We start from the raw sequence: 27,425 nt of genomic DNA, 5'->3' as shown, positions 1-27,425 counted from the left end.
TAGTCCTTGTGGCTTTTCCTCGGGAACTGTAGAGCTCTTGGGAAATTATTATGATTATGATTATGATTATTTATATAGGGTGACCGTATGAAAAAGAGGACAGGGCTCCTGTATCTTTTACAGTTATATTGAAAAGGGAATTTCAGCAGGTCCCATTTGTATGTATGGAGAACCTGGTGACATTCTCTCTTCATCACAGCAGTTAAAGCTGCAGGAGCTATACTAGAGTGACCAGATTTAAAAGAGGGCAGGGCTCATGCAGCTTTAACTGTGGTGATGAAGAGGGAATTTCACCAGGTTCTCCATATATACAAATGACACCTGCTGGAATTCCTTTTTCTATGCAACTGTTAAAGGTACAGGAGCCCTGTCCTCCTTTTCATAGGGTCACCCTAATTTCCTCCAAGGAACCCAAGGCGGCATATATAATCCTCCTCCTCCTCCTCTGCATTTTATCCTCCCCACAACAACCCGATGTGGTAGGATATATTTTAGGATGTTTTAATCATGTATGCTATGTTTTTAATCAGTTTTTAATGTGTTTTATATTCATTGTTGTTCCCCGCCTCGATACAAGTGGAGAGGCAGGTGAGAAATAAATAAATAAATAAATAAATAATAATAATAAGGTTGGGCTGAGAGTCTGTGACTGGCCCAAAGTCACCCAGTGGGTTTTCATGGCTGCGTGGGGACTAGAACCCAGATAAACTGACTCGCAGTCCAACACATTAGCCGCTATACCACGCTGGTTCTCTAGGAATGAGTGACGCAGCGGGTTGATGTCCAGTAGGTGGCAGGCGTAGGGCTTATATTGGCTCTGCGACGCCATTGAACAATAGACAGGAGGAGGAGGAGGAGGAGGAGAGGAAGGAGGAATGGCTGCTGCCGGAGAAGGTGAGTGCAAGGAAGAGGGGAGGGAAGAGCCTTTGGGTAAGGAACAAGGCGGCTTCGTGGGCCAGCAGGGCCTGTAGCCCAGCGGTAGAGTCCCCGCTTTGCATGGAGAAAGTCCTGGGTTCAATCCCTGCCATAAAATGATCTCTCTCTCCGGTGGCAGAACTGGAGGACGCCTCTCCACCGAAGAGACCTTCTAGGAGAGTCATAGAATCATAGAATAGCAGAGTTGGAAGGGGCCTACAAGGCCATCGAGTCCAACCCCCTGCTCAATGCAGGAATCCACCCTAAAGCATCCCTGACAGATGCTTGTCCAGCCGCCTCTTGAAGGCCTCTAGTGTGGGAGAGCCCACAACCTCCCTAGGTAGCTGATTCCATTGCCGTACTGCTCTAACAGTCAGGAAGTTTTTCCTGATGTCCAGATGGAATCCGGCTTCCTTTAACTTGAGCCCATTATTCCGTGTCCTGCACTCTGGGAGGATCGAGAAGAGATCCTGGCCCTCCTCTGTGTGACAACCTTTTAAGTATTTGAAGAGTGCTATCATGTCTCCCCTCAATCTTCTCTTCTCCAGGCTAAACACGCCCAGTTCTTTCAGTCTCTCTTCATAGGGCTTTGTTTCCAGACCCCTGATCATCCTGGTTGCCCTCCTCTGACCACTCTGAGTCACTGACAATCCGAGTGAATCTTAGGCTCTGGATCGGGTTGGAAGGGATCCTGGTGGGAACCTGCAGAGATGGGTTATGTAGTATTCAGTACCTGTTCAGCTAGTTGTTTGTTAATTTATCGTGACGCTGGCTGCGTGTGTGCACATGTATTCACAGCTTGCCCAGAAAGGTTTTATAACTTTTGGCCAAAGGAGGCGAATCACCCGCTTACCTTCTTTTGCCATCCACACCACGGCCCAACCCTATTCGTTTGGCTATGAAATAATTAAAAGAGGGTGGATGGGGGAGTCTTGTGGCTATATTGATTTGATTTGATTTATTACATTTAAATACCTCCCCAAAGCTGTGTGGTTTACAAAAATTAAAAACAGCAAACATTAAAAAGTATACAAAATTTAAAACCATCATAAACATAAACAGTATAAAAACAACCATTTAAAAAACAACATTTCTGGGGTCCGTTAAAAAACAAACAAACTTAGCCTTGCTAAATGCTGTTAAATGCCTGGGAAAAGAGAAAAGTCTTGACCTGGCGCCGAAAAGATAACAATGTTGATGCCAGGTGAGCCTCATCGGGGGGGATCATTCCATAATTGGGGGGCCACCACTGAGAAGGCCCTCTCCCTTGTTGCCGTACTCCGAGCTTCCCTGCAAGAGTCGTGCTCACCATCCAGGGTGTCAGGGGCCGAGGGGGTGTCTAGCGACTCAGTGGTACCAGCTGTGTAATGGGGGGAGGCTGGCGGCCACTGTTAAACGACACCCCTTTCCTCCCAATGGGCTTTTGACCTTCTGAATCAAATGCAGGCTACCAGCCATGTGTAAGGTGGGCTTCCAGGTCCTTGCTGGTGGTGGTTCCATTTTATTTGACGCCCCGGTGTCCTATTTTACAGAGGATCATCCTCGATTTGAAAGGGCCCCTTGATTTGAATCCAAATCTGGTTTAAAGATTTTTTTTTTAAAAAAAAAAATCATGAGAAGGGAGAACCCAGATAGCAAAGTGAGCAGGAGATACAGAGCAAACCTCAGCCAGATCTACACCTTGTGTCCTATCGATATGATCCCAGCAGGGTGATGTTATATCTCTTTTGCTCATTTATGCCTCGTAGTGTGTACACAATGACATCTCTTGCAGTATTTTGCCAGGGAACACGGGTGGGAGGGTGCTGTTGCACCCGTGTCCTGCTTATTTATTTATTTATTTACAATATTTATATACTGCTCCCCATTGAAAAATTCAGAGCGGTGTACAAGATAAAATAAAATAAAACCAGGATAACAACACTTTAAAATAGATTTTTTTAAAAGCAAAATGTACAGTGAACTGTAGCCAGTCATTCAGGAAAGGCTTCCTGGAGTAATGTCGTTTTCAGAGGCGCCGAAAGGAATACCAAGTTAGCGCCTGCCTGACCTCCAGAGGCAGGGAGTTCCATAGGAGGGGGGCCACCACGCTGAAGACTCTTCCCCTGGTGGAGTCTAATCAGAGGATGGGTCTATGTGATTTTGTGTCCCTGGTCGACAGCTGCTTGGTCCACTGTGTGAACAGAGTGCTGGACGAGATGGACCCTTGGTCTGATCCAGCAGGGCTCTTCTGATGTTCTCTCTCTCTCTCTCTCTCTGTGTGTGTGTGTGTGTGCGCGTGCGCGCGTGCAGAATATGGTTCCACTCCAAGGCAGTGTGTCCTGGAAATACCTTTGTGTAGAACAGCAGCTGACAAGAGACTATGAACATCAGGGTTGGTAGTTGGAAACACTGTCAAGCCTGCTGAGCCCCCCTAAAGTTTGGAGACATCTTCGTCAGCATCCTGCATATCCAGAGAACACTGGGAAACTCTTAAAGTTCTTTGTGAGGCAAAACCAAAGTCTTTTCCCAGGTAGATAAGATGCCAGCAAAGGACGGTGCGTCATCATATCTGGGTGTCCCGGCTTGGACAGCTCTGGACCAGTGGATGTATTCCAGTATACAGATGTCAACAGGGAACGTTGTTTGCTCAATTGAAGATGGCAGCAGTCTGGATACCGGAAACAGAAGGGACCACAGGAAGTTAAACGCTGCCGCCCTCCAAAGTGTCGTCGTCGAAGCAGAGGCGCAACGCCGTCACTTCAGGGCTTTCTGCTTCCATGAGGCCCAGGGGCCGCAGAGTGCCTATATCCAGCTCCGGGAACGTTGCCACACGTGGCTGAAGCCGGAGAGGTGCACGAAGGAGGAGATCGTGGACTTGCTGATCTTGGAACACTTTTTGGCCATCCTTCCTGGGGAAATGCAGAGCTGGGTCAGGGAATGCGAACCGGATTCCTGCGCCCAGGCGGTGGCAGCCGCTGAGGACTTTGCACAGATTCTCGAACAGCAGGTGAGGATGTTCCACAGGGCTGTTCCACAAAAATGTCCCTCCCTCTAGGGTGACCATATGAAAAGGAGGACAGGGCCCCTGTATCTTTAATAGTTATATTGAAAAGGGAATTTCAGCAGGTATCATTTGTATATATGGAGAACCTAGTGAAATTCCCCCTTCATCACCACAGTTAAAGCTGCAGGAGCCCTGCCCTCTTTTAAATCTGGTCACAGTATAGCTGCAATATAGCTCCTGCACCTTTAACTGTGGTGATGAAGAGGAAATTTCACCAGGTGCTGCATGCATACAAATGACACCTGCTGAAATTCCCTTTTCTATGCAACTGTTAAAGATACAGGAGCCCTGTCCTCCTTTTCATATGGTCACCCTGCCTCTCTCCCTCCCTCCCCTAAATTTGCCATGTAAACACAATTATTTTATTACCGAGCCTGTTTGACCGTTAGCTGTTTATTAGGTCCTCTCTTTGTTTATAAGTTTCACTGTGAGGGTCCCTCCCCCTTTTTTTGCTGAATCTATTAGCGGCTCTAACTGTGGCTTAAAATGTTGTGTGCAACAGCACGGCTTGTGGTTGGCGCTAACTCCAGAGAACCACAGGTTCTGGACAGGCCCATAACAGCTTAACGTGTCGTGTGAACTGTGACTTAGCATGTCATGTGAACCATTCCTAACCACGGTGGCCACAGAACCACAGTTTAAACACGCTCACAAACCACTTGCTGCAAAAGGGTTAGCGGACTAACCGTGGCTTAGTGTGTTGTCTGAACAGGCCCAGTCAGAACTCTAAAGGAGTTATGCTTTAGATAAATTCCTGGATAAATTTGGATAAATTCCTGGAGGCGAAGGCTATCAATGACTACTAGCCCTGATGGTTGTGTGCGATCTCCAGTATTTGAGGCAGTAAGCCTGTGTGCACCAGTTGCTGGGGAACATGGGTGGGAGGGTGCTGTTGCACCATGTCCTGCTTGTTGGTCCCTGGGCAATGGCTGGTCGGCCACTGTGTGAACAGTGTGCTGGACTAGATGGACTCTTGGTCTGATCCAGCAGGGCTCTTCTTATGTTCTTATCCAGTGTGGTGTAGTGGCTGAAGTGTTGGAATGGGAGTTGGGAGATCCGGGTTCTATTCCCCACTTGGCCATGGAAACCCACAGTCAAATACTCTTAGCTCAACCTACCTCACAGGGTTGTTGTGACTAAAATGGAGAGGAGGAGGATCATTTATATATTTATTTAAAACATTTATATCCTGCCCTATATCATTAAGATCTCAGAGCAGCGTACTGATAAAAGCATACAGTATAATACAGTAAAAATACACAGCTAAAAACAAACTAAACCATGAACAATATATAATTTAAAAGCAGTGAAGCAATTAAAACAGTTAAAACAATGTGTCATCTTAGTGAATTTAACCATTAAAGGCTTTGTTAAAAAGCCATGTTTTCATTTGGCGCCAGAATAAAATCAGCGTTGGTGCCAGTCGGGCCTCCAAGGGGTGCCACCACAGAGAAAGCCCTCTCCTTTGTCCCCTCATAGTGTATGTGTTGTGCTGGTGGGATGCGGAGAAGGGCTCCTCCAACAGATCTCAAGTCTCGGGCAGGCATATATAGAGAGAGGTGGTCAATCAAGTATCGAGGTCCCAAGCCGTTTAGGGCTTTAAACGTCATTACCAACACCTTGAATTCCGACCGGAAGCGTATAGGCAGCCAATGCAATTCCTTTAAGACCGGTGTTATGTGGTCTCTGTAAGATGTACCCACCAGCAGTCTAGCTGCTGCATTTTGCACTAGCTGCAACTTCCGTGTCGTCTTCAAGGGCAACCCCACGTAGAGTGCGTTGCAGTAGTCTAGTCGGGAAATTACCAGTGCATGCACTACTGTGGCTAGGTTGCCCCTGTCCAAGAAAGGCCGTGTACACCCCCTTGGGTTCCTTGGATGAAAAAAGGCAGGATATATATGTAATAAATAAATAATAATAGTAAATTATCCAAGGGGCGGATACCTCCTTTAGAGTTCTGGCTGGAACCTGGAGTCGATTCACTGCCCCACTGACATTAATCCACCAGCCTCTACTTGTAACCCTGCCATGTTTTCCCACTGCTTCTGCCATCTTTTTTTCCTGACACAAAAAACTTGTTAAGGAGAAAAGGACGGAATGGCTGCCCAATGCCTCCTAATGGTTACTGCCCTCAGTTTGGGCCCTGGTTCCATAGAAACCATAACAAAGCGCCGTTCAAACTCGCATCCCTGAACCCTGACAACTGAGGGGTTCGAAGTCACTTTCTTCTCATATCTGAACCGTTGTGCCTTCTGTCACAGGGGGATTGAATGTATTGCGGGTGATGTTTCCGTCTCTTTTTCAGGGCCTGGTGACTTTTGAGGAGGTGGCCGTGCGCTTCACCCCGGAGGAATGGGCTCTCCTCGATCTGGATCAAAGAGCCCTACATTGGGAAGTCATGCAGGAGAATTACGCGAACATCACGTTTTTGGGTAAGGCCTCAAAATGACAAATGCGGTTCAGTGTAAGCAAGTGTAAAGAGATACACGTTGGGAGGGGGGGAAATCCAGCTTTAAGTACAACCTGATGGGATTTGAGCTGATGGTGACCGAACAAGAAAGAAATCTTGGGGTTGTGGTGGACAGCTCAATGGAAATGTCAAGCCAGTGTGCAGTGGCTGTGTAAAAGACAAGTTCCATATTAGCTAAGGTGACCATATGAAAAGGAGGACAGGGCTCCTGTATCTTTAACAGTTGCATAGAAAGGAGGGCAAGGCACCTGCAGCTTTAACTGTTGTGATGAAGAGGAAATTTCACCAGGTTCTCCATATATACAAATGACACCTGCTGAACTTCCCTTTTCCGTACAACTGTACAGGAGCCCTGTCCTCCTTTTCATATGGTCACCCTAATATTAGGCATAATTAGGAAAAGCACTGAAAATAAAACTGCCACTATCATATTCCCCTTATACAAAACTAGGGTGTCAACGTGCTAAGAATACTGTGTACAGTTCTGGACACCACACCTAAAAATGATATTATAGAGCTGGGAAAAGTGCAGAAAAGGGCAACTGAAATGATTAAGGGGCTGGAGCATCTCCCCTATGAGGGAAGGTTACAACAGCTGGGACAGTTTAGCTTAGAGAAGAGGAGACTAAGGGGAGACATGATAGAAGCGTACAAAATTACGCATGGTGTGGAAAATGTGGAGAAATTTTTCTCCCTCTCCCATAATACTAGAACCCAATGGGGTCATCCCAGAGAGCTTCGACTATTGGGCGGTATTAAAATGTAATAAATAAATAAAAGCTGATGGGTGAGAAATTCAGGACAGATGAAAGGAAGGACTTCTTCACACAACGCAGAGTTAAATTTCGGACTTCGAGACCAGGTCTAGTGATGGCCACCACTTTGGATGGCTTTAAAAGCAGTTTGGACAAATTCTCGGTAAAGGAGGCTTTCAATGGCTACTAGTCCTCATGGCTATATTGTAACTCCGGTTTTAGAGGCAATATGCCAATATACACCTATGGCATCTAGTTCTCACTTTGAAATTGGGATGGACATTTATTAAATCCATGATGTACATTTGGCTTAATATGCGGTCTGGACCCAGGTCCTCCAACATGGTGCCCTTGACACCATTCTGTCCACAAACACCTTTCTTAACGCCCCCACCTTGTCTCTGTGCTTTTCTTGATTTCCTTTTTATTTGTTTATTTATTTATATTTTTGAAAATTATTGTTTTTTGAAAAGTGGGAGGCTGAGGCGCTGCAAAGTAAAGTGCCACCTTCCAGCGCCATCTCTATTTCTCAAAATGCCTCTGGGTAGGGTGACCCTATGAAAAGGAGGACAGGGCTCCTGTATCTTTAACATTTGACTGGAAAAGGGAATTTCAGCAGGTGTCATTTGTATGCCTGGTGAAATTCCCTCTTCTTCACAACAGTTAAAGCTGCAGGAGCTATACTAGAGTGACTAGATTTAAAAGAGGGCAGGGCTCCTGCAGCTTTAACTGTGGTGATGAAGAGGGAATTTCACCAGGTTCCCCATATATACAAATGACACCTGCTGAAATTCCCTTTTCAATACAACTATTAAAGAGCCTCAAAATTGAAAAAGGCCAGACTTTTCACAAATAAAACCTAGTACCCGCATCCTGAGACTTTTCTCTGTCTTTCTGTCTCACAAACTGAGACTCAATCCAGACAAGATGGAGGTACTGTTAGCGGGTGGTTCATCTGTCTGGCGAGGTGATGTTTCCCCTGTCCTGGACGGGGTTGCACTCCCCCTAAAGGATCGGGTCTGTAGTTTGGGGGTGTTCTTGGATCCGGAACTGTCACTTGAGGCACAGGTGAACTCAGTGGCAAAGAGCACCTTTTATCAGCTTAGGTTGATATACCAACTACGCCCTTATCTGGACAGAGATAGCCTAGCTGCTCTGATAACCTCTCGTTTGGATTACTGCAATCCGTTATACGTGGGGCTGCGTTTGAAAACGGTCCGGAAGCTTCAGCTGGTACAAAACAGGGCAGCCCGTTTACTAACAGGGACTAGCCGGCGAGATCACATTACGCCAGTCCTTTTACAACTTCATTGGCTGCCAGTCCAGGTCTGGGCCTGATTCAAAGTGCTGGCATTGACATTTAAAGCCCTAAATGGTTTGGGGCCAGGTTATTTGAAGGAACGCCTCCTCCCATATGTACCTGCCCGGACCTTAAGATCATCTACAGGGGCCCTTCTCCGTGAGCCCCTGCCAAAGGAAGTGAGGCAGGTGGCTACTAGGAGGAGGGCTTTCTCCGCTGTGGCACCCCGGTTGTGGAATGAGCTCCCCAGAGAGGTCCGCCTGGCGCCTACACTGTACTTTCGTCGCCAGCTGAAGACCTTTTTATTCTCTCAGTATTTTAACACTTAATTTTAACTTAAATTTAAATTTTACTGTTTTAATTCTGTATTTTAATCTTATATCAATTTTGCTGCATGGTTTTATCCTGGTTGTGCTTTTTATACTGTATTTTGTATTTGTCCTTTTAACCTGTTTGTTGTTTTATTGTGGTTTTAATTTTTGTGAACCGCCCAGAGAGCTTCGCTGCAAGCTTACTGAGGGAGGGAGGGAAAAGAGAGCGAACGCCTCTGTTTTGCAGCCGGCGTGGCGGGGCACACCACGCAGGGTATGTCTCTTCATTAGAGTTTTGGTGCTTCTGAAACATTTCAATTCACCGTTAAAAGGACTCTTCTTAAACGGTATTAATACATGTGTGGATTCTTCCCCTATATGGCTTGGGACCAAACTACCTTCTCCCATAAAAATGTCCCTGGGTTTTAAGACCTTCTGGAGAGGCGCTTCTTGGAAAAGACCACCTCGAGTACCACCCTCCCGCCCCTTTGCCTCTTAACATCCCCCCTATGCAATCCCTCCAACCCCCAAGGGTTGATCTAAACTATCTACACTATCATGTATGGATTATTTTCATTTTCCATTCCAGCAGCTTATGGGCACCCGAGTGAATTTGAAGAGAAAAAGGATCGCCGGAAACGTCGCAATCCAGCAGGAACGGACGGGATGCCCCGAAGAAGGATGACAGAGTATATTTCCAGGCTTCAGGGAGAGAGAAAAGCACCTAAGAGTCAGCGTAGCCCAAAGAGGTTGCAAAATGCCCAGCCGAGAGGTGGCCCCAGGCAGCAAAGAAACCCCGCAAGGAAAAGAATGGGTAAATCTGTACCCATTGCGGCAAACGCAACCCTTAGTGAGAAACTACCTGGGCATGAAGAAGGGACATGCATTACCCCTGAGGAAGGTTGCAGAGAGAAATCAGACCTTCCCAAACCCAGGAGAGTCTACAACCAGGAGACACCATTTCAGTGCGGCGACTGTGGGAAATGCCTCAGCCGCAAGAACCACCTCATGAGGCACCAGCGGCTCCACAAGGAAGAGAAGCCGCACAAGTGCGCTTACTGTGGGAAAGCCTTCAGCCAGAGTTCGCGCCTGATTGCGCATGGGAGGACCCACACCGGGGAGAAGCCGTACGAGTGCCCGCAGTGCGGGAAGCGGTTCCGTACCTGCACGGGCCTCGTCCATCACCGCAGGGTCCATGTGGGGGAGAAGGTGTACAATTGCTCGCACTGTGGGAAAAGCTTCCGTCAGAACTCACGCCTGATCATGCACGAGAGGAGCCATGTCTGCGGGAAGAGCTTCAGCAGCAACTCCGAGATCGTCCCGCACGAGAGGACTCACACGGGAGAGAAGCCCTACAAGTGCTCGTTCTGCGGGAAAAACTTCATCCAGAATTCCCACCGCATCGCGCATGAGCGGTCCCACACGGGGGACAACCCGTACAAGTGCCTCATCTGCGGGAAACGCTTCAGTTGCAATTCACACCTGATCGTCCATGAGAGAATCCACACCGGGGAGAAGCCGTACGAGTGCCCGCAGTGTGGGAAGCGGTTCCGTACCTGCACGGGCCTCATCCATCACCGCAGGGTCCACGCCGGGGAGAAGGTCTACAATTGCTCCCACTGCGGGAAAAGCTTCCATCAGAACTCGCGCCTGATCATGCACGAGAGGAGCCATGTCGAAGTGAGGCCATACAACTGCTCCGTCTGCGGGAAGAGCTTCAGCAGCAACTCCGAGATGGTCCGGCACGAGAGGACTCACACGGGAGAGAAGCCCTACAAGTGCTCCTTCTGCGGGAAAAACTTCACCCAGAGTTCCCACCGCATTGCGCACGAGCGGTCCCACACGGGGGACAACCCGTACAAGTGCCCCGTCTGCGGGAAACGCTTCAGTTGCAATTCGCACCTGATCGTCCACGAGAGAATCCACACCGGGGAGAAGCCGTTCAAATGCTCCGCCTGCGGGAAGAGCTTTGGGTCTCGCTCGCACCTGATCGTCCACGAGAGAATCCACACCGGGGAGAAGCCCTACAAGTGCTCGACTTGTGGGAAGGGCTTCACTTGCAAGTCGTACCTCATTCTCCATGAAAAGATCCACACTGGAGAGAAACCGCACAAGTGCTCTGTCTGCGGGAAGAGCTTTGGCCGAAACGCAGACCTTGTCATACATAAGAGAACCCACACGGGGGAGAAACCTTACCAGTGCTCTGCCTGTGGGAAGGGCTTCAGTCGCCACAACCACCTGACTGCGCATGAAAAGACCCACATGGAGGTGTTCACATTAATCATAAAATGATCCGTGGGTGGGATTAAAGCTCAGACGGGGTTGGGAGGAGGCGCGAGGGTAGGCGAGCCATAGCTTGGAATCATGCATGATTTTCGTGAATTAAATCTCAGAGCATCCAGGGGATCCCCAATCTTTTTTTGGCCGGTGGGTGCCTTTGGCATCGGGAGAAGGTGTTGTGGGCGCTCTCACAAAATGGCTGCCATGGTGGACGTGGCCAGATGCGAAACACTCATTTCCCAGAGGGCCAACGGGGGGAGGCAGAAAGGAAAATGCCCCGAGAGCTCAAACCGTGAGCTCCCAAACACAAAACCACTTGTTTGAGCCTGCGGTTTTCTGCTCCATGACCTGTTTCACGAAAAGTAAATCATGTGCCAAAGGAGATATCTACAGGCACGTTGGTGCCTACGGGTACCATGTTGGAGACCCTAGAGTTAAAGGATATTAGAGCTGGGAAGGAGACCCTCCACCTGGAAAGGGGCATAATTGAAAGGGTGGGTTTTTTGACCCATGAAGCACTTGAAGGTTTGGTTCCTGCATACCTTAAAAACAGTGGAGGCTGGTGGCTCTGATTTCAGTGGGACCTATTTTGGAGATGGGTTAGGGATAGCTAGAGATCTGGCTGAATCCCAGAATGGATTCACAGCCCCATCAGAATCATAGCCAGCAGCCTCCACTGTCTCAAATCTGTTCTATTACAACCTTTCATCGTGCATAAAAACCATAATATGCATTAAATTAAAACATGAGCCTAGGGTAACCATGTGAAAAGGAGGACAGGGCTCCTGTGTCTTTAACAGTTGTACAGAAAAGAGGATTTCAGCAGGTGTCGTTTGTATGCATGCAGCACCTGGTGAAATGCCCTCTTCACCCAAACAGTTAAAGCTGCAGGAGCCCTGCCCTCTTTTGTATCTGGTCACTCTAACTATTCTAAAGGAATTGGCCAGGGCCATGTCAGAGGGCAGCATGACTGAGCACATGTCAAGGCCCATTCTCCTGCAGGGGCCACAATGCCAAGATGCTCCTTCTCGTTGCTGTCACGGGCCTGCCTTCTCTGAAGGTGCACAGGGCAACAATAGGTGACCATATGAAAAGGAGGACAGGGCTCCTTTATCTTTTAACAGTTGTGTAGAAAGGGGAATTTCAGCAGGTGTCATTTGTATGCATACAGCACCTGGTGAAATTCCCTCTTCATCACAACAGGTAAAGCTGCAGGAATATCGCTAGAGTGCCCTGATACACAAGAGAGCAAGGCTCCTGCAGCTTTAATTGTGATGAAGCAGGAATTCCACCATGTGCTGCATGCCTACAAATGACACCTGCTGAAATTCCTTTTTTTTTATTTGTTTTTATTCATTTATTAAATTTATATACCGCCCCATAGCCGAAGCTCTCTGGGCGGTTTACAAAAGTTAAAAACAGTAAACATTAAAAAAGTATACAAAATTTAAAACCATCAAAAATATAAAAGCAACAGTATAAAACAGTATCCATTTTAAACAACAGTTCTGGGGTCCATTAAAAAACAAACAAACTTAGCATATGCTGCTAATGCCTGGGAGAAGAGAAAGGTCTTGACCTGGTGCTGAAAAGATAACAATGTTGGCGCCAGGCGAGCCTCATCTGGGAGAACAGTCCATAATTGGGGGGCCACCACTGAGAAGGCCCTCTCCCTTGTTGCCATCCTCTGAGCTCCCGTCGGAGTAGGCCCCCGGAGGAGGACCTTAGATGTTGAGCATAGTGTGCGGGTAGGTTCATGTCGGGAGAGGCGTTCCGTTAGGTATTGTGGTCCCAAGCCGTGTAAGGCTTTATAGGTTAAAACCAGCACCTTGAATTGGGTTCGGAAACGTATAGGCAGCCAATGCAAGCGGGCCAGAATCAGTGTTATATGTTTGAACCTTCTGGTTCGAGTTATCAATCTGGCTGCTGCATTTTGGAACCTTTTCTAAACAACTTTTCTAAACAACTGTTCGACACAGGAGCCCAGTTCTCCTTTCCACAGGGTTATTAGAGAAAACCCTATCTCTATATAACCCTGTTAGGAGTGATATGTAACTCAATTTACGCATTAAGCGTTGCAAGGACGTTCTAGGTACGGATAGCTGCTTAGACGCACGTCGTGTGGACTTTTTCGGACTGTTCACAAATGTCAGAGCGACTCTCATCTCATTTTCCTCTGTCATAGACGTCCTAGGACGTCCAGATTTCGGTGCGTTAGCCACTGCACCGGTTGCTTCAAATTTATCTCGTAAGACGACAAATTGTCAGACGTGTTGGTGGAGGAGTGTCAGATGCTTCTTGCCACGCTGTGCACACCCGCTCGGCATTTTCAGTCTTCCAGTACTGCTTTAGAAGCCACTTTCTTTGTTCTTTACTCAAGTTCGCTGCCATCATTCACAATATCAGTAAAAAATTAATAACTGAACAACTGTATACCTGCTTTTGGGCCTCACTCCCCTCACTCTCCACACCTGTCACTCTTCCCAGCTGTCATTCTGACTCCACCCACACATCTACTCACACATTCTCTCCCCCTCCCATCAACTTTCTAAACAACTGTATACCTACCTTTGGGCCTCCTGGTATTTGACCAGAGGATATATATAGTATTTCTTTATATTGAGTTTGAAGAAAGTAGTAACAACAAATATAACGAGAGACAACAGAAACACAGTCTGTCCTTTCCTTAATACAGACAACACACAACAACCACACAGAAGAGCAGTTTACTGCCTTTTTCAACTGTAATCAGGGCTGGTGCCAGACTATTTTGCGCCCTAGGCAAGGTGAGCTACTTTCACCACCCCCACCCCCAAAATGCCAACTTTGATTTTTAAGAACATATGTTTCCTGGAAAAAACAAGAAGCACACAAAAAATACGTCATTGCTATAAATGGCATGACGTATTTCTTGCACTTTAAAATAAATTTAGCAGTTTCAAGTTTTGTGCTTATTTTTATATATATATATATATATATATATATATATTTTCTACAATACTTAAACATACACTAGTACAATTAAAGCAAAAACAACATACTCCATAACTGTTGAATAACATCAATATCATCTCTATATAACATAATCAACTTAACATACTTCTTTGTACCATTCTTCAATAGAATATTCCCCTTGAATCTTCCAGTTCCTAGCTACAATCAATCTTGCTGCAGTCAGCAAATTCGTTATCAATTCCTTAATTTCTTTTTTACATTTTAAATCTTCAAATAGTGACAGTAATGCAACTTTTGGCGTTCGTTCTATCTTCATTCTACAATTTCTTATTTCTTCAATCTCCAAAAACACCATCTTCCACAATTTTTGTACATATTTGCATTCCCACCACATATGTAAATACGTTCCTTTTCCCCCACATCCTCTCCAACAATTTGCTGAATGCTGATTATTTATCTTATTTAATCTAACCGGGGTTAGGTACCTGGTTAGGTAACCGGGGTTAGGTGCTTCTTATTTTTTCTGGGAAACATATGTTCTTAAAAATCAAAGTTGGCATTTTTGGGGGCGGGGGGCGGGGGGGGCAGGCAGGGGTGAAAGTAGCTCACCTTGTGTAGGGCGCAAAATAGTCTGGCACCGGCCCTGTGCTTAACGTAATATTTCTGACAAGGGTCACCCTACATGAGCCAACACAGGGTTGTTGTTGTTTTGGCCTGTGTGATCAACCCAAATTCCTTTTACCCTCATTTCTTCAATTCTTTAAAAAGGTTCCAATTCTTCAAAAAGGTTACACCCTCAGCAGGAGCTGTCGGATTTCTTGACGGATCAGATCTTCCCCTTGCGTTCTTGTTGGCCTGTCTGCCTTTTTAAAAACAAAAACAAAAAACTTGTTGGTTGGATTAAAGCGCTTTTTGTATGATTTTTACATCTTCACTTTGTCCATTCCTCGATTCATTCATTAGAGTTGGAAGCGACTGAACGAATAAACAAAAACTTTTTTTACAAGAACAAACTCGGATCCTTTTTTTTTTTTAAGTTGGAGAACTACTCGAGGGAGTGGGCGGAGAGTGTTTTGTGATGTCACAGGCACCAGCCAATCAGCTTTGAACTCGCAGATACTCAACCCAGCCCCAAATCCTATCTTCAAGAGATGACCGTGATGAGACTTTCAAGAGACAGGCAGCTCTTGTTTTAATGTACATCTAGCGACGCGCACCAAGAATCAACCAATGGTGTCTTTCTGATTTTCCTCTCCATGCCATGGATTGGATTCAGGATCTGCATTCCACAAGAGGAAGGGACCTTCGAGGAGAGAAAGTGCTCTGGCTGGAACGAAACCCCCCCCCCCTTTTGGTTAATTTATTTATTTTACAAGTATTCAGATTTAGGGTGACCATATGAAAGCGAGGGCAGGGCTCCTGCATCTTTAACAGTTGTATAGAAAAGGGAATTTCAGCAGGTGTCATTTGAATGCAGGCAGCACCTGGCGAAATTCCCTCTTCATCACAACAGTTTAAGCTGCAGGAGCCCTGTCCTCTTTTGTATCTGGTCACTCTACACACAATCTGGTTATTCTACACACTCAATCTCACAAATAATTCAGAAATAATAAATCATTGGTATTTATTGTGGTGTAGTGGCTAGCGTTTTGGACCCAGAGTCAGAAGATCTGGATTCCAGTCCCCACTCAGCCTTGGAAGCCCACTGGGTGACTTTGGGCCAGTCACAGACTCTCAGCCCAACTAGGGTGACCATACGAAAAGGAGGACAGGGCTCCTGTATCTTTAACAGTTGCATAGAAAAGGGAATTTCAGCAGGTGTCATTTGTATATATGGAGAACCTGGGGAAAATTCCTCTTCATCACAACAGTTAAAGGTGCAGGAGCTATACTAGAGTGACCAGATTTAAAAGAGGGCAGGGCACCTGCAGCTTTAACTGTTGTGATGAAGAGGAATTTTCCCTAGGTTCTCCATATATACAAATGACACCTGCTGAAATTCCCTTTTCTATGCAACTGTTAAAGATACAGGAGCCCTGTCCTCTTTTTCATATGGTCACCCTAAGCCCAACCTACCTCACAGGGTTGTTGTTGTGAAGATAAAAATGGAGAGGAGGAGGATTATGTATGTCACCTTGGATTCTTTGGAGGAAAAAAGGCGGGGTATAAATGTAATAAATAAATACTCCATTTTATAAATAAAAAAGTCAGATATAAAATGCTGTCTCTACTGCCTTAATAGGGAGTGTGGATTAGCACTCTCTTGCACTTTATTGGAACAGTACATAAGAACATCAGAAGTGCCCTGCTGGGTCACACCAAGGGTCCATCTCGTCCAGCACACTGTTCACACAGTGGCCAACCAGCTATTGGCCAGGGATGAACAAGCAGGACATGGTGCCACAGCAACCTCCCACCCATGTTCCCCAGCAACTGGTGCACACAAGCTTACTGCCTCGAATACTGGAGCTAACACACAACCATCAGGACTAGTAGCCATGGATAGCCTTCGCCTCCAGGAATTTATCCAACCCCCTTTTAAAACCATCCAGATTGGTGGCCATCACTACATCTTGTGGCAGTGAGTTCCATAAATTTAATTATGCACTGTGTGAAGAAGCACTTCCATTTATTTGTCCTGGATCTCCCACCATTTTAAGCACATGCGTTCTCTTGCAGCAGCATTTTGGCCCCGCCGGGCGGCTCCTTGGCATAGTGATTTTAAGTGACTTTAAACCAGACATTGGGAAACTGGTATCACTTCATCAAGCCCATCTATCACATTAAGAATTTACAGGATAGTGAGGTACTCTACCTTAGTTACTAAATGTGATATCTAATTTTCTTGCTAAATGACTATCAGACTTTGAAAAGATGATCTCACTGGATCATGTTCATCAATTAGGTTTAACTGAATAAACTAAAAAAATGTAATTGGATTTTGAATAAATATTCAATTAATTGTTACTGTTTTGAATTTTATTGTTATTATCTTCCTTCGTCGGTCATTGAAAACCGCTACTCTGAATAATGATTTTTATAGGGTAGGGTAGGGGGCACTGGGCATGAGTTTGTGGAACCAAGGGGGCGGTGACCTGAAAAGGTTTGGGAACCACTGATCTAGTCCCACGCTCTGTCGACACAGTGGCCAACCAGCTGTCGACCAGGGACTAACAAAGCAGGACACGACGCAACAGCACTCTCCCACCCATGTTCCCCAGCAACTGGTGTATACAGGCCTACTGCCTCTGATACTGCTATATTAATAACAGTGGCGACAGCTGTGTGGGGGATCATAACGGCCTTGATTGTCATGTAATGTGGAGCCACCATTAAATTTTAGAATTTTAGTGGCCAAGATTCGTACTCGTTGCTTGAGGGGTGTTCTGCAGGGTGAAAGAGGGAGAAAATGCCAGATGAGCAACAGTGGTCTTTGTGGCTTTTCCTCAGGAACTGTGGACCTCTTGGGAAATCATTATCATCATCATCATCATCATCATCATCATCATTTATATCCCGCCCTTTTCCCTCCAAGGAACCCAAGGTGGCGTATTTAATCCTTCTCCTCCTCTCCATTTTATCCTCACCACAACAACCCTGTGAGGTAGGTTGGGCTGAGAGTCTGTGTGACTGGCCCAAAGTCACTCTGTTGACACCCAAATGGAGTGGGGAGGGTGGTAACAACCCAGTGGGTTTCCATGGCCGAGTGGGGACTAGAACCCAGATCTCTCGACTCCCAGTCCAACACTTTAGCCACTACACCACGCTGGTTCTCTAGGAATGAGTGACGCAGCGGGTTGATGTCCAGTAGGTGGCAGGCGTAGGGCTCATTTTGGCTCTGCGACGCCATTGAACAATAGACAGGAGGAGGAGGAGGAGGAGGAGAGGAAGGAGGAATGGCTGCGGCTGGAGAAGGTGAGTGCAAGGAAGAGGGGAGGGAAGGGCCTTTGGGCAAGGAAAAATGTGGCTTCGTGGACCAGCAGGGCCTGTAGCCCAGCGGTAGAGCCCCCGCTTTGCATGGAGAAAGTCCTGGGTTCAATCCCTGCCATAAAATGATCTCTCTCTCCGGTGGCAGAACTGGAGGACGCCTCTCCGCCGAAGAGATCTTCTAGGAGAGCCACTGCCAATCCGAGCGAATGGTCCATCTTAGGCTAAGATGGGCCACTCCGGATCGGGTTGGAAGGGATCCTGGTGGGAACCCGCAGAGATGGGTTATGTAGTATTCAGTACCTGTTCAGCTAGTCCATTGTTCGTTTATTGTGACACTGGCTGCGTGTGTGCACATGTATTCACAGCTTGCCCAGAAAGGCTTTAAACTTATTAGGATCTTTATTTAAAATCAGTTCTTGGCCAAAGGAGGCAAATCACCCGCTTACCGTCTTTCGCAGTCCACACCACGGCCCAACTCTGTTCGGTTGGCTATGAAATAAATAAAAGAGGGCGGGGAGGAGGCATGGCACTATATGCACGAGCAGTGCTCACCATCCAGGGTGTCAGGGGCCGAGGGGGTGTCTAGCGACTCAGTGGTACCAGCTGTGTAATGGGGGGAGGCTAGAGGCCACTGTTAAACGACACCCCTTTCCCCCAATTGGCTTTTGACCTTCTGAATCAAATGCAGGCTACCAGCCATGTGTAAGGTGGACTTCCAGGTCCTTGCTGGTGGTGGTTCCATTTTATTTGACGCCCCGGTGTCCTATTTTACAGAGGACTGTCCTCGATTTGAAAGGGCCCCTCGATTTGAATCCAAATCTGGTTTAAAGAGTTTTTTTTTAAAAAAAAATCATGAGAAGGGAGAACCCAGAGAGCACAGTGAGGAGGAGATACAGAGCAAACCTCAGCCAGATCTACACCTTGTGTCCTATCGATATGATCCCAGCAGGGTGATGTTATATCTCTTTTGCTCATTTATGCCTCGTAGTGTGTACACAATGACATCTCTTGCAGTATTTTGCCGGGGAACATGGGTGGGAGGGTACTGTTGCACCGGTGTCCTGCTTATTTATTTACAATATTTATATACCGCTCCCCATTGAAAATTTCGGAGCGGTGGACAAGATAAAATAAAATAAAACCAGAATAACAACACTTTAAAATAGATTTTAAAAGAAGAAAAATGTACAGTGAACCGTGGCTGGTTATTCAGGAAAGGCTTCCTGGCATAATGACGTTTTCAGGAGATGCCGAAAGGAATACAAAGTTGGCGCCTGCCTGACCTCCAGAGGCAGGGAGTTCCATAGGAGGGGGGCCACCACGCTGAAGGCTCTTCCCCTGGTGGAGTCCAATCAGAGGATGTGTCTATGTGATTGTGTGTCCCTGGTCGACAGCTGGTTGGTCCACTGTGTGAACAGAGTGCTGGATGAGATGGACCCTTGGTCTGATCCAGCAGGGCTCTTCTGATGCTCTCTCTCTCTCTCTCTCTCTCTCTCTCTCTCTCTCTGTGTGTGTGTGCGCGCGTGCAGAATATGGTTCCACTCCAAGGCATTGTGTCCTGGAAATACCTTTGCATAGAACAGCAGCTGACAAGAGACTATGAACATCAGGGTTGCTAGTTGGAGACACTGTCAGGCCTGCTGAGCCCCCCTAAAATTTGGAGACATCTTCGTCAGCATCATGCATATCCAGAGAACACTGGGAAACTCTAAGGTTCTTCGTGAGGGAAAACCAAAGGCCTTTTCCAGGTAGATAAGATGCCAGCAAAGGACGGTGCGTCAGCATCTCTGGGTATCCCCGCTTGGGGAGCCCTGGATCAGTGGATGTATTCCAGAATACAGATGTCAACAGGGAAGGTTCCGGAAGGAGCAGGAAACGTTGCTTGCGCCATTGAAGATGGCGGCAGTCTGGATACCGGAAACAGAAGGGACCACAGGAAGTTAAACTCTGCTGCCCTCCGAAGCGTCGTCGTCGATGCAGAGGCGCAACGCCGTCACTTCAGGGCTTTCCGCTTTCACGAGGCCCAGGGGCCGCAGAGCGCCTATGTCCAGCTCCGGGAACGTTGCCACGCGTGGCTGAAGCCGGAGAGGTGCACGAAGGAGGAGATCGTGGACTTGCTGATCTTGGAGCACTTCTTGGCCATCCTTCCTGGGGAAATGCAGAGCTGGGTCAGGGAATGCGAACCGGATTCCTGCGCCCAGGCGGTGGCGGCCGCTGAGGACTTTGCACGGATTCTTGAACAGCAGGTGAGGATGTTCCACAGGGCTGTTCCACGAAAATTTCCCTCCTTCCCCTTAATTTGCCATCTTATTTGCATGATGCAGTTGTCTAGGAGAGGGTGCAGGGGCGTTCTTAGAGATGGGCTCATAGGGCCTGAGCCCTGAGTCTATTAGCGGCTCTAATTGTGGCTTAAAATGTTGTGTGCGACAGTACGGCTTGTGGTTAGCGCTAACCCCAGAGAACCACAGGTTCTGGACAGGCACATAAAGGCTGTCCAGAACCTGTGGGACAGAGAACCACACAGAGAACCCCAGAGAACCACACAGAGGAGGGCCAGGATCTCTTCTCGATCCTCCCAGAGTGCAGGACACGGAATAGCGGGCTCAAGTTAAAGGAAGCCAGATTCCAGCTGGACATCAGGAAAAACTTCCTGACTGTTAGAGCAGTACAACAATGGAATCAGTTACCTAGGGAGGTTGTGGGCTCTCCCACACTAGAGGCCTTCAAGAGGTAGCTGGACAAGCATCTGTCAGGGATGCTTTTGGGTGGATTCCTGCATTGAGCCGGGGGTTGGACTTGATGGCCTTGTAGGCCCCTTCCAACTCTGCTATTCTATGATTCTATGATTCACGTGTTGTGTGAACTGTGACTTAGCATGTTACGTGAACCTTTCCTAACCATGGTGGCCACATAACCACAGATTAAACACGTTCACTAACCACTTGCTGCAAAAGGGTTAGCGGACTAACCATGGATTAGCCTGTTGTCTGAACAGGCCCAGTCAGAACTCTAAAGGAGTTATCTTTTAGATAAATTCCTGGATAAATTTGGATAAATTCCTGGAGGCGAAGGCTATCCATGGCTACTAGCCCTGATGGTTGTGTGCTATCTCCAGTATTCGAGGCAGTAAGCCTGTGTGCACCAGTTGCTGGGGAACATGGGTGGGAGGGTGCTGTTGCACCATGTCCTGCTTGTTCATCCCTGGCCAATGGCTGCTTGGCCACTGTGTGAACAGAGTGCTGCTGGACTAGATGGACTCTTGGTCTGATCCAGCAGGGCTCTTCTTATGTTCTTACCTAGTGTGGTGTAGTGGCTAAAGTGTCGGACTGGGAGCCAGGAGATCCGGGTTCTAGTCCCCACTCAGCCATGGAAACCCACTGGGTGACTTTGGGCCAGTCACAGACTCTCAGCTCAACCTACCTCACAGGGTTGTTGTTGTGAGGGTAAAATGGAGAGGAGGCGGCAGATTATATACACCGCCTTGGGTTCCTTGGAGGAAAAAAGGCGGATATAAATGTAAATAAATAAATACATAAATAATAATAAATTATCCAAGGTGCAGATACCTCCTTTAGAGTTCTGGCTGGAACCTGGAGTGGATTCACTGCCCCACTGACATGAATCCACCAGCCTCTACTTGTAACCCTCCCATGTTTTCTCACCGCTTCTGCCATATTTTTATCCTGCCACAGAAAACCTGTTAAGGCGAAAAGGACGGAATGGCTGCCCAACGCCTCCTAATGGTTACTGGCCTCAGTTTGGGCCCTGGTTCCATAGAAACCATTACAAAGCGCCGTTCAAACTCGCATCCCTGAACCCTGCCAACTGAGGGGTTCGAAGTCGCTTGCTTCTCCTATCTGAACCATTATGAGTTGTGCCTTCTCCAGGGATGTGGAGTCGGCGCATAAAACCTCCGACTCCTTTAATTTTATATCTATATAGGAAATAAATTTCCTATATATTTCCTGCATCGACTGCAAGCACGCCACTTTTTAGAACCCTAACCTGTTAAAGCCCAGGTCTAAAGGCTATAGCTAAGACTTTCTGGTTTATTTTATTTTATTTATTAAAGAAGCCCCAAAATGAAATCAATGAGGTTATGTTTTTATTTATATCGCAACTCTATATACAATAGCCTACAACGTTATATTGCTTTACGCTTCTTGTATGGCTCATTTTTCTAAAATCCAAATAAAAATCTCCTTTACTGTGTTCATAGAATCATAGAATAGCAGAGTTGGAAGGGGCCTACAAGGCCATCGAGTCCAACCCCCTGCTCAATGCAGGAATCCACCCTAAAGCATCCCTGACAGATGGTTGTCCAGCTGCCTCTTGAAGGCCTCTAGTGTGGAAGAGCCCACAACCTCCCTAGGTAACCGATTCCATTGTCGTACTGCTCTAACAGTCAGGAAGTTTTTCCTGATGTTCAGCCGGAATCTGGCTTCCTTTAACTTGAGCCCATTATTCCGTGTCCTGCACTCTGGGAGGATCGAGAAGAGATCCTGGCCCTCCTCTGTGTGACAACCTTTTAAGTATTTGAAGAGTGATATGCTCTCATTAGACCCGTGTACAACTTGCACACATTCTAATGAGACTCTCTCTCTCTCTCTCTCTCTCTCTCTCTCTCTCTCTCTCTCTCTCTCTCTCTCTCTCTCAGACACACACACTCTTGTAAGGAATCTTTAGACATTGGTCATAGAGCGTCTGTGGCTAAGTAAGGTGATTCTTATCTAAATTAATTACGTGACCTAGCCTTGTGATTGCTGTCAGACCCATTCCTGTGTTTCCCCCCTCATCTCTGTTGGAGATGGAGGGGTGAAGACACCTTGACTGTTGGCTGCCTCAAAATGGAGTCTGTACTGCTCACTCACAGGAGAGCTACTTCGTAACAACTGTATTTTATTCAGTTAAAAGTGAAAGTTTGTTTTTGTGCTTCCTTTCCTTTCTCCCCCCCCACTCCCTCCCTCATACACCCCAAAAAAGCTCTTTCTTTCCCCACAAACAACCCAGCGGGGCCCAGCGCTTACTGCAACCAGCCAAGATGACCAAACTCCTTCTTGTGCTTGGAACTCACATGCTTGGAGCACCTGAGCCATGGTGACTCGTCTGAGCCTGCCTGTGAAGGAGCAGCGGCACTCTGGAAAAGGCAGCTCATTGATCCTTCTTTTTCTCTGCTGCTGCCGATCCGCTGAGCGGGTCTGAATTTCTCTGGCCAGCTGGACTGCGAATCCGGGATTTTTGTCCAACCAGCCAGAATATTTTGGAATTGGCTGGAATCCGGACAATCTTGGTTTTCAGGGACATATCGCAACTCTATATACAATTAAAATGTATTAGGAGTCGGAGTCGGAGTCGGTACATTTTTACCAACTCTGACTCCAGTAACCCAAGAATTCCTTCCGACTCCAACTCCAACTCCATGACTCCGACTCCACAGCCCTGATTTTGTCACAGGGGGATTGAATGTATTGTGGGCGATGTTTCCGTCTCTTTTTCAGGGCCTGGTGACTTTTGAGGAGGTGGCCGTGCGCTTCACCCCAGAGGAATGGGCTCTCCTCGATCTGGATCAAAGAGCCCTACATTGGGAAGTCATGCAGGAGAATTACGCGAACATCACGTTTTTGGGTAAGGCCTCAAAATGACAAATGTGGTTCAGTGTAAGCAAGTGTAAAGAGATACACGTTGGGAGGGGGAAAATCCAGCTTCAAGTACAACCTGATGGGATCTGAGCTTGTGGTGACCGAACAAGATCTTGGTGTTGTGGTGGACGGCTCAATGGAAATGTCAAGCCAGTGTGTGGTGGCTGTGTAAAAGGTAAGGTCCATATTAGGTAGGGTGACCATACGAAAAGGAGGACAGGGCTCCTGTATCTTTAACAGTTGCATAGAAAAGGGAATTTCAGCAGGTGTCATTTGTATATATGGAGAAGCTGGTGAAATTCCCTCTTCGTCACAACAGTTAAAGGTGCAGGAGCTATACTAGAGTGACCAGATTTAAAAGAGGGCAGGGCACCTGCAGCTTTAACTGTTGTGATGAAGAGGAATTTTCCCAAGGTTCTCCATATATACAAATGACACCTGCTGAAATTCCCTTTTCTATGCAACTGTTAAAGATACAGGAACCCTGTCCTCTTTTTCATATGGTTACCCTAGTATATAATAAATATTAATTGTACTTCTGCAAACTTCAGGGTTATGTGAATGGGCTGATAATACCTCCTTTTTGGTTCTCAGTTGGGCACATAATTGGCTCAAATCATGTCAGCATTTACCACCTGAGGTTGCTATTAGAAGGATCAAGTTTGGGTGACCCTATGGAAAGGAGGACAGGGCTCCTGTATCTTTAACTGTTGCATAGAAAAGGGAATTTCAGCAGGTGTCGTTTGTGTATATGGGGAACCTGGTGAAATTCCCTCTTCATCACAACAGTTAAAGCTGCAGGTGCCCTGCCCTCTTTTAAATCTGGTCACTCTAGCTCCTGTAGCTTTAACTTTTGAAAAGTGGACCCCCCCCCCTTGTATTTTAGGTCCTTGGGCAACTTTCTTTTGTTTTAGCCTTCTGGGAAATGGGTGTTTTGCAATTGGATATGGCTACTGTGGTGGCCATTTTGTGAGAGCGCCCAAGACACCTTCTCAAAATTGCAAATGAGCCAAAAAGTTTGGGGACCCCTGGTCTAAAAGCAGGTAAGAATCCACAGTGAAGCAAAGAAAGAGAGAAATGTCACCAGTAACTAGTTGCCAATAAATTATAGCAGGAGACATTTGTCATACGAATCTCAGCAGACTTTTTCATAACCCCCTGACGAAGGCCTTAAAATAGAAAAGAGGCCAGACTTTTCACAAATAAAACCTAGTTCCCGCACCCTGAGACCTTTCTCTCTCTTTCTTTGAGACCCCCTGGTCTAAACTATCATGTATGGATTATTTTCGTCTTCCATTCCAGCAGCTTACGGGCACCCGAGTGAGTTTGAAGAGAAAAAGGATCGCCGGAAATGTCGCAACCCAGCAGGACCCGACAGGATGTCCCGAAAAAGGATGACAGAGTATATTTCCAGGCTTCAGGGAGAGAGAAAAGCACTTAAGAGTCAGCGTGGTCCAAAGAAGTTGCAAAATGCCCAGCCGAGAGGTGGCCCCAGGCAGCAAAGAAACCCCGCAAGGAAAAGAATGAGTAAATCTGTACCCGTTGCGGCAAACGCAACCCTTAGTGAGAAACTACCTGGGCATGAAGAAGGGACATGCATTACCCCTGAGGAAGGTTGCAGAGAGAAATCAGACCTTCCCAAACCCAGGAGAGTCTACAACCAGGAGACACCGTTTCAGTGTGGCGACTGTGGGAAACGTCTCAGCCGCAAGGACCACCTCATGAGGCACCAGCGGCTTCACAAGGAGGAGAAGCCACACAAGTGTGCTTACTGCGGGAAAGCCTTCAGCCAGAGTTCACGCCTGATCGCGCACGGGAGGACCCACACTGGGGAGAAGCCGTACGAGTGCCCGCAGTGCAGGAAGCGGTTCCGTACCTGCACAGGCCTCGTCCATCACCGCAGGGTCCATACGGGGGAGAAGGTCTACAATTGCTCACACTGTGGGAAAAGCTTCCGTCAGAACTCGCGCCTGATCATGCACGAGAGGAGCCATGTCGAAGGGAGGCCATACAACTGCTCCGTCTGCGGGAAGAGCTTCAGCAGCAACTCCGAGATTGTCCGGCACGAGAGGACTCACACGGGAGAGAAGCCCTACAAGTGCTCCTTCTGCGGGAAAAACTTCACCCAGAGTTCCCACCGCATCGCGCACGAGCGGTCCCACACAGGGGACAACCCGTACAAGTGCCCCGTCTGCGGGAAACGCTTCAGTTGCAATTCGCACCTGATCGTCCACGAGAGAATCCACACCGGGGAGAAGCCGTTCAAATGCTCCGCCTGTGGGAAGAGCTTTGGGTCTCGCTCGCACCTGATCGTCCACGAGAGAATCCACACCGGGGAGAAGCCGTACAAGTGCTCGACTTGTGGGAAGGGCTTCACTTGCAAGTCGTACCTCATTCTCCACGAGAGGACCCACACTGGAGAGAAACCGCACAAGTGCTCTGTCTGCGGGAAGAGCTTTGGCCGAAACGCAGACCTTGTCATACATAAGAGAACCCACACGGGGGAGAAACCTTACCAGTGCTCTGCCTGTGGGAAGGGCTTCAATCGCCACAAGCACCTGGCTGCACATGAAAAGACCCACATGGAGGTGTTCACATTAATCATAAAATGATCCGTGGGTGAGATTAAAGCTCGGATGGGGTTGGGAGGAGGCGCGTGGGTAGGAGCGTCATAGCCTGGGGGTACCATGCATGCTTTTCGTGAACTAAATCCCAGAGCATCCAGGGGATCCCCAGTCTTTTTCAGCTGGTGGGCACCTTTGGCATCGGGAGGGAGTGTCGTGGGCGCTCTCACAAAATGGCTGCCATGTTGGGTGTGGCCAGATGTGAAAAACTCATTTCCCAGGGGGCCAACGGGGGAGGCGGAAAGGAAAATGCCCCGAAAGCCCAAGCTGTGAGCTCCCAAACACAAAACCACTTCTTTGAGCCTGCGGTTTTCTGCTTCATCACCTGTTTCACGAAAGGTAAATCGGTGAGGCTCAAAGACGAGGAACGTGTCTTTGATTATAAGGCTGGTTGGGGGTTGAACGGCAAAAATGCATATACAGATGGTGCCATAGGGCAGCCCATCGCTTTGCAGTATGTCAGCCTCTCCATATATATATATATATATATATATATATATATATATATCGAATAAACAAAAATCATCAGGAACCAGGAGGCTGGCATGTGCCAAGGGGGATATCTACAGGCACATTGATGTCCAGGGGTACCATGTTGGAGACCCTAGAGTTAAAGGATATTAGAGCTGGGAAGGAGACCTCCAACTGGAAAGGGGCATAATTGAAAGGGTGGGTTTTGACCCACGAAGCACTTGAAGGTTTGGTTCCTGCATACCTTAAAAGCAGTGGAGGCTGGTGGGTCCGATTTCAGTGGGACCTATTTTGGGGATAGGGTTAGGGATAGCTAGAGTTCTGACTGAATGCTTTAGGGTGGATTCCTGCACTGAGCGGGGGGTTGGACTCGATGTCCTTATAGGCCCCTTCCAACTCTGCTATTCTATGATTCTATGAATCCCAGAATGGATTCACAGCCCCATCAGAATCAGAGCCTGCAGCCTCCACTGCCCCAAACCTGTTCCATTACAACCTCTCATCATACATAAAAACCATAATGTGCATTACATTAAAACATGAGCCTACGGTAACCATATGAAAAGGAGGACAGGGCTCCTGTATCTTTAACAGTTGTATAGAAAGGGGAATTTCAGCAGGTGTCCTTTGTATGCATACAGCACCTGGTGAAATTCCCTCTTCATCACAACAGGTAAAGCTGCAGGAATATAGCTATCGCTCTCATATCTTCCCACTGCTGCTTCTGTC

At 47.4% G+C, this 27,425-nt stretch overlaps 1 protein-coding gene across 3 annotated transcripts; it reads left to right on the top strand.

Moving 5' to 3' along the window:
* The first annotated feature begins 855 nt into the window (after positions 1-855).
* On the top strand, positions 856-26,608 carry LOC134396108 (zinc finger protein ZFP2-like). 3 transcript variants are annotated; one of them, XM_063122466.1, is made up of 5 exons: positions 856-894; positions 3,208-3,904; positions 6,267-6,393; positions 9,387-11,065; positions 24,904-25,070. In XM_063122466.1, the coding sequence occupies exons 2-5, from the start codon at positions 3,437-3,439 to the stop codon at positions 24,997-24,999; spliced, it is 2,370 nt and encodes a 789-aa protein (XP_062978536.1). In that variant the 5' UTR covers positions 856-894; positions 3,208-3,436; the 3' UTR covers positions 25,000-25,070. The 3 variants fall into 3 exon arrangements, with proteins under 3 accessions (XP_062978536.1, XP_062978538.1, XP_062978537.1); XM_063122468.1 differs by lacking the exons at positions 856-894; positions 3,208-3,904; positions 6,267-6,393; positions 9,387-11,065 and adding exons at positions 17,902-17,947; positions 19,492-20,208; positions 23,461-23,587 and having other exon boundaries at positions 24,907-26,608; XM_063122467.1 differs by lacking the exons at positions 856-894; positions 3,208-3,904; positions 6,267-6,393; positions 9,387-11,065 and adding exons at positions 17,902-17,947; positions 19,492-20,208; positions 23,461-23,587 and having other exon boundaries at positions 24,904-26,608.
* The last annotated feature ends 817 nt before the right edge of the window (positions 26,609-27,425 follow it).

Source organism: Elgaria multicarinata, chromosome 3 (genome assembly GCF_023053635.1).
Source record: "Elgaria multicarinata webbii isolate HBS135686 ecotype San Diego chromosome 3, rElgMul1.1.pri, whole genome shotgun sequence".
Lineage (NCBI taxonomy): Eukaryota > Metazoa > Chordata > Lepidosauria > Squamata > Anguidae > Elgaria > Elgaria multicarinata.
Note: the sequence above shows the minus strand (reverse complement) of the source record. Positions and strands in the feature narration are given on the sequence as shown.